This window comes from Parasteatoda tepidariorum, chromosome 5, assembly GCF_043381705.1.
Source record: "Parasteatoda tepidariorum isolate YZ-2023 chromosome 5, CAS_Ptep_4.0, whole genome shotgun sequence".
NCBI lineage: Eukaryota > Metazoa > Arthropoda > Arachnida > Araneae > Theridiidae > Parasteatoda > Parasteatoda tepidariorum.
In genome coordinates, this window is record NC_092208.1 from 49,532,810 (window position 1) to 49,540,424 (window position 7,615).

At 28.9% G+C, this 7,615-nt stretch overlaps 1 protein-coding gene across 1 annotated transcript; it reads left to right on the top strand.

The window, feature by feature from the left end:
• Positions 1-436: 436 nt before the first annotated feature.
• LOC107442646 (sex-determining region Y protein-like) lies at positions 437-5,420 on the top strand. Its single transcript, XM_043049732.2, has 4 exons — positions 437-451; positions 1,073-1,192; positions 2,470-2,631; positions 4,600-5,420. Exons 1-4 carry the CDS (start codon positions 437-439, stop codon positions 5,299-5,301), a joined length of 999 nt encoding a protein of 332 aa, XP_042905666.1. The 3' UTR covers positions 5,302-5,420.
• Positions 5,421-7,615: the final 2,195 nt, after the last annotated feature.

The following is a 7,615-nucleotide window of genomic DNA, read 5'->3' on the forward strand; positions in this document are numbered from 1 at the left end:
TGTTTTGAATTGCCCAGGTGTTGTATTATTTATAGTTTTGAAACAAATTCTGATAGTTGTACAATTTGTGTTCAGTTGGGTTATGTATCACAATAAATTTATGTATCCTTTTTGTTCTTCTAGACAACGTACATATGGTTCCTTACTTTGCTTTGTGGAGTATTTTCTCATAAGAAATACATCACAGAGCCTGTGGAAAATGGATATGAACTGAAAACATCTTATCCTCAACATCACGAATATGTAAGTGATTGAATATGAAACATTCTTGCTTTTTTTCAAGATAAACGATACTGTGAAGATAATTTTTTTATTTTATTTTTTCGTTTGCTTTTATGTAATTTAGCATCTTTCGAGTTAGAGAACTCAAAAAGTATAGGTATAAAAAGTATAAAGAAAAATAATAAAATGCACTTCAATTTTGCATGAACGTGCTATGAATGGAAAATGCGTACGTAAACTTAAACAGATTTGTGCTTTGATTTTGGTTTTACAGACTTAGTTACGTAAATTTTTTTTTTACCTTATACTTTCATTCAAAGACTTGATTCACAGTCTTTAAATTCATTCAGTCTTTAAATTCATTTCATTCAAAGTCTTTAAATCAAAATATAATTACAGAAGAGTGCCAAATGTACAGAAGAGTGTAAATAAGAAACAAACTCATATAAATTCATAATTCAAAACAGTCAGGTAAACTGCATCTATGTTTTTCCTTTTAACTACATGAATTGTGAATCTAAATAAAATTAAAATGTCTTATTAGCACTTTTTATTTTGTATTAATTGAACTAATAATGTTTAATTGTATGATAATCTTAAAATTTCTACCATTTATTCATTACAATTTGTATAAATTGGATTATTCGGGATATTTGCTTATCCGGGACGATTTATTTGCTTATCCTATATTATGATCAAAACTATTAATTTTTTTAAATAAAGTTTTATTGGATAATACTGTGAAGATAATACATCACAAGTAAGAGAAGTAGAGAAATTTGAAAATATTCATGAAAAAACAAGTTATGAANTATCACAATAAATTTATGTATCCTTTTTGTTCTTCTAGACAACGTACATATGGTTCCTTACTTTGCTTTGTGGAGTATTTTCTCATAAGAAATACATCACAGAGCCTGTGGAAAATGGATATGAACTGAAAACATCTTATCCTCAACATCACGAATATGTAAGTGATTGAATATGAAACATTCTTGCCTTTTTTCAAGATAAACGATATTGTGACTATAATTTTTTTCTTTTTTCTATTGATTTCATGTAATTTTATCATCTTTCGAGTTAGGGAACTCGAAAAGTATAGGTATAAAAAGTATAAAGAATAAGAATAAGAAAAAGAAAAAAATGCACTTCACTATTGCATGAACGTGCTATGAATGGAAAATGCGTACGTAAACTTAAACATATTTATGCTTTGATTTTGATTTTACAGACTAAGTTACGTAATAATTTTTTTTTTTGCCAAAAAGTTATACAAAAGTTAGACAAAATAATCGTGTTGCTGTTTTATTCACTGCGGGATATCGTCCCTCTAATTCATTTATAAGTTCTTTGATGACACTTTTTCGGACGCACTTCCATCCATGCTGCTAACGGAACAATTAATCCTACCTTAGAAAAATTTATCCATTCCGTATTGTTCCCTTGTTGTTGGATGTACTGAGAAAATGTTATTTCTAATTTTTGAATCAATATTTTTAAGGCGAAATGCTATCTAACCAGCAATATAATTCAGTCCTTCTTTTTCTTGTGAATTGATCATTTTCTTTTCCTAGTTAAGGTCAATATCCCAAGACATAGGAATGGACTTAGTTAAGTCATGTATTATATTTTGTTGGCTAGAATATCATTATTTTCGGAATTTCTGAAATTTTTATTTCTATGCATACTTTTACGAAAGATTAGGTAGCTTGTTTGCAATTGACAAGCGTTTAAGTTACGGTTAGTTAGACAGAACGCTCCGTTCTTAAAGTAAAAGTTCAAGCTTTGCGCCTCCGTGACGTCACAGGCGAAAATCGGAGGTTTGGCGCAGCGAGAGTTTCTTCAAAGGAGTGAACCAGCCCTTTCATTCCTTTTAGCCCTGCAGTTTAACGGGATTGAACTGATAATCTTAATGTTTAATTGTATGATAATCTTAAATTTTCTACCATTTATCCATTAAAATTTGTATAAATTGGTTTATTCGGGATGTTTGCTTATCCGGGACGATTTATTTGCTTATCCTATATTATGATCGAAACTATGAATTTTTTAAAATAAAGTTTAATTGGATAATATAAGTAAGAGAAGTAGAGAAATTTGAAAATATTCCTAGAAAAACAAGTTATGAGAAGACTTAAAATTTTTTACTACCCTTTTAATTTTTTTTGTAACATTGCTGTCAAAACATCTTAAAATTTTATTAGTTTATTATATATCATTACATATAATATTATATTCCTTATTTAGAAAACCGATCCTTACCAATTCGGCTATGAAATTAAAGATGGTAAAGGAAATGCTCATTTTCACAAAGAAGAGAGTGATGAATACAATTACAAAAAAGGTTCTTATGGATATACAGATGCGTACGGAATTTATAGACATGTTGATTACATAGCTGATCACGAGGTAAGATTATTTTTATAAAAAAATATTTCGTCCTTGCAATCTGTAATAATAGTCAAATAAGTAAAATAAACATTTCTCCACCTAAAATAGCATGAACTAAAAGATTTTGAGAACACTGCTTTTAATAACAACGTTATTTTTTTTAAATGAAAGAGTAGAAGAAAAATATTTAATATGTATCAAAAATAATACTTAAGAATATACATACCCGGATAGCAAGTAACCTTATCGAAAACGTAGTACTTTTATTTTCCTTTGGTTGGCATGGAAAGTTTGAGTAATTTATAATTTTTTTAAATAGTAGAAATAATAGTAATCCGAGCTTGTTTTCTTTAGGATTGAATAAAAACATGCAAAAAATCTTACTTTTTTAGCTTTTATTGTAAACATTACAATATAGCTTTGTCCAGGCAACATTTTATTTGTGTTGAAAACTTAATAATCAGGCAAACCTTCACTTTTAAAGTGTTAAAAAAAGTATATAAAAGGTTACGGAAATAAATCTTGCTTTAGTCATGATTTCTGAAACCTAATATAGATCTTGAGAAGTTGCATTTATTTTCTGTTTGTGAATGCTTTCTACTCTTGATTTGTGAATCATAGTACATCATCGCTTTCAGAAGGTTTTCTAGCCTTGTTTTGTAAATGCAAATTCAATCTCAATATAAAAGGGTTGTTTATGCAAGCTTAATGCGAACCTCAAAGTACATAAACTAGCATAGCAAAATTTACTATTATTTCATGCTTGTTTGGTTTATTTGATAATCATTTATAAACTTTGTTGGGGTTTTGAGGTAAATGTTGTTGCTAACATTAAAATCACATTTGCGTCTCTATCTGTATGTGTTGAAACTTAAAAATATTTTATAATTCAATGAACACACTATTTGATCTGAAATATCTTTAGTTTTTTAATAAAGTGATTGTATTACACCTCAGGAATTTTTAATATGCAACTTAATTTGCCATTTATATTAATGAAGAATGGAGTACATTCTGAAGATAATGAAGAAAACTAGATATGATCCGTTTATCTTCACTTCTCTTGTTTTTCGCAAATTGTCATTTCAACAAAATGAAATCAGGAGTTCCAAGAAAAAATGACTATAGTTCTTTAAAGTCTACCCTAAAAGATAGGGAAATATAAGAAATTGTAATTAAAACACAATAAGATAACTGAAAAAGCCTTGAAAATTTTTTTCGGGTAAACTTCGTGAGAGAAATTTTGAAAAAGTTTAAGAAAGGTAATAGAATGAAAGATTTCTTTCGATATATTTTTGCAAAAAAGTAATTATACTTCTTTACCCGAAGCCAGCATCAAAAGTTTAAGTACATACGTTTCATTTGGGCTTCATAAAATGTACTTTCACACAGCAAAAAAGAGTATGGAACACCAAATTGCTCTTTACGCTCACCGTGCTCCATGGGAACAACAAGCTCTGTGATTTTTACCGACCGACTCATTTTGTAATAATTCGAAAAATTTATCCTGGTAAAATTTACAAAATGGTAAAATTTACCCTGTCTCTGGTTCGAGAGGAATACTAAAAACTGTGGCAAGTTTTACTGAAGCACGTTGGTAATGATTTGGATAAAATCCTTAATAAAATATGGTTTTAGAATTTGTGATAAAATTTGCTAACTGTGGTAAAATTCTGTAATTTTGTTACTATACTTTAGAGCATAGCAAAAAATCATTTATTCGATTAAAATTACTTCTAAGCTTTATTTTTTATTTTTTACTAAATGTGTGGCAATAAGAATTAATAACTTAAATGATACGGTAGTTTTTCCAAAATGTTTTTTCACCGTTCATGCATATCTCTTAAAGTATGTTTTTAAAGTCCTTATTAAAAATGAAGTGAAAAGTTATAGGCATTAGAGGTAGAGAAACAATTTCTATATTTTTTAATTTACTATTGGTTCAGTTTTTTCACTTTTTCTTTTTTTCCTATTATTTTTAATTAGGGTTTCCGTGCGAAAATCAAGACTAACGAGCCTGGAGTTGAAAATGAAGACCCAGCAGACGTACATATATACGCTGAGCCACCTCCCTACAAATTGCAAACTTTATACGCCAAAACAAAGTACCCGGAGCAAATTTACACACAACAGCATACAAAATATGATTATCCGACGCATCATTTGCAACAGCAATATCATCAGGAAAAGGAATATCATTCAAAAACACCGCATTTCCATCAACAAAATTACGAAGAAAAGAAATATCCTCCGCAAATTCCAACCCATCATTTGCAACAACAATACCACGAAGAAAATGTTTACCATTCAAAAATACCTGATTTCCCTGCCCAAAAAGAATTATCATTTCAAGAAAATAATTATGAAAAAAAGCAATATTATCCAAAAATCCCGATTCAACAATTGCAACAACAATACCAGGAAGAGCAAGTTTATCCTTCAAAAGCACCGATTCAACAACAGTACTTCGAAAAAGAAGAATATTTTTCGAAAACTCCGATTCAGCAAAAACAGTACCATGACGAAATTGCTTACCCATCAAAAACTCTGATCCAACATTACCCACAACAAAGACATAAAGAAAAGTATCATCATTCCATGAAGGGAAAAAGTTATAAGAGTGAGCACAGTTCTTGGGTACCTATTTATTCTCCACCAAAAAGTAAATATGCTACTTACAATCATTAATTAATAGCTATGGATCTTGAAAATATGCAAAATTGTTTTCTTATTTTCTCCATTTTCAAATTCATTCCATCATCATACTTTTGCATAATCTCGCTCTTAAACTTGTATATATTCAAATAAACAACAAAAATGTTTGATTTCTATTTTTTTTATGTGTTTATTTATTATTTGTTTTTGTTTAATTTCATATAAGCATTTACGTTAGTAAGACTTTTAAATGTTTTTATGTTTGCCTTGATGGTTCTAAAATAGTTTTTTTTCTTCACATTAATGCTCATAAAAATTCATTTGTTTAAGAACGTTTAAGGAGCAAGTAGTTAAACTTCATAAACAGATATTTAATAAAAGTTGGTTCTTAAATGATTTAGACTTTCTTTCTTATCAAATTAAATTATTTCCAAACAGACAATATTTATGAGGAAAATATAAACCATTGAATCGGAAACCCCATTTGCATAATTTATAATTTCACAGATTACTAAAAGATGTAACCTTTTCGAACATTTAATTTGAAAGTTAAAAAAATAATAATCCAAGAACTTAATTTCGTGTGACGAAATCAGACACCTGAAATCAGACAATTTAGAGATGCATAAGTAAAAAAAACATTCTAGGGACTCAACTCATTCTAGAATAATTTAATTGAGAACAAAAAATTAAGATGTATTCTGTAATATTTTAACTTTTGACTGAGTTTATTAATTGATCCATGGTTTAACTTAAAACTTAGTTGCTGAATTCCTTATGTCGGTAGAATAATTATAGTTAATTAAATTATATAACTTAACTTAAATAGTACGAAGTAAAATTGAACTATATTTTAGTTCAAGCTTTTTTTTAGTCCTGGTAAATCTGCGAAAAGCTGCAACTTGCACTTAAATACTATTTGAACTAAAAAAATATCCTTAATTTCTTCTTTCTTTATCTCATTTTAATGGTCTGACAAATCTTACAAAGATGACACTTGCATATTTTATTAAATACAGGTAATGTAATTATTAAAAGACTGTGGAGCTGTGACAATTTCTTTTATTCACATACGTTTGGAATATTAACATAAAATCCTGTGTAAAAAGACAGAATTTGCATTACAATACTTATTCTTTATAGCGGTTAAAGTGAGTTATTTAAGTGAAATATCAACCAGTTTTTTTAACAGCGCGTAATTATCGGGTTTTTCAAATAACTTGGTATTCCATAGAAAAAGTTATTCTGAATCCTAAATTGTTGTGGGTGTCTAAAAAATATGAATAAATTACGTTTTGCAAAATGAATCACTCTTATCTTCTTAGATAGTGTTCTTAATTTATATTACAGTCAGTTTTATTAATGGGGTAAACACAAATCTGTGACAAATTCAGCGCTCCCAAAAATGTCGTAAGTTTACGCCTAATGCAAAACTTCACCTATTATAACCTCCTTTTTTTATTTTAATTAGTGAGGATAAAACAATTCTCACTTTGTAAATAGTCATTCGATGATGTATCGAGTTTCAAGGCTGTTGCCACCCTCGCAGACCAAGCTAATTGGTGTTATATTCCGTGCAACCTAAGTTGCCCAAGTCGCATACATATTCTTTAAAAACTACTATCCCTTATATGTCAAAATATGACAACAAGAACAAAGAACTTCAGTTCTGCGAACGACTTAATATTTAGATCTGCATTCATTTTTGTTCCTTTGACCCGATTGCCGAAAACGAAAACAGGATCACCCGCCATTTCATTGTTTTATTAGCAATTTTTTGTCCAGAAACACCCCTATTAAAAGAATTTCACTTTATTTTTTATTTATTCGAAAGCTGTAATTTAGATTCTGTTTTACAAAAAAGTAGGTGGTCTAGCTTACTTTATTTTTTTTTTACTTCTTGCCGATGACCATAGATACGATAGTTGCGAAAGGTCACAGCTTTATGTGCTCGCTTTCGTGAATTTCTAAACGAAAAATTCACACAATGCTAAAAAGAATGTCTATAATTTGCAGTATGAGTGGTTTTGCAAATACGAGTATAAAAACCTTCAATATCCAACCAATGTGGGAAGTTTGAATGTCTACGAGTTTGCAAAGGTTAAAGCTATTATTTCAAGAGAAATTTGTTGCTGGTGTTATATATTGTCTGTTGTTTACAATGAATGTGATTTTTGCGTTTCATAATAATTTAACTGGATTAAACCTACATATGGCGAAACTGTCTAGCAGTTATTTTTTTCCCCCAGGATACAATTTTTATTTAATTGCACATGATATGATAAGTAATAAATTTTTATAAATCATATGAAGGCTTGCATAAATTCCCGTAACGTAAAAAATTGAA

Bases quoted from the DNA above. Each gene is read 5' to 3' on its own strand.
- LOC107442646 (XM_043049732.2), top strand. The intron at 1,193-2,469 runs GTAAGTGATTGA...TTCCTTATTTAG, and splicing joins ATCCTCAACATCACGAATAT to AAAACCGATCCTTACCAATT. The intron at 2,632-4,599 runs GTAAGATTATTT...ATTTTTAATTAG, and splicing joins ATTACATAGCTGATCACGAG to GGTTTCCGTGCGAAAATCAA.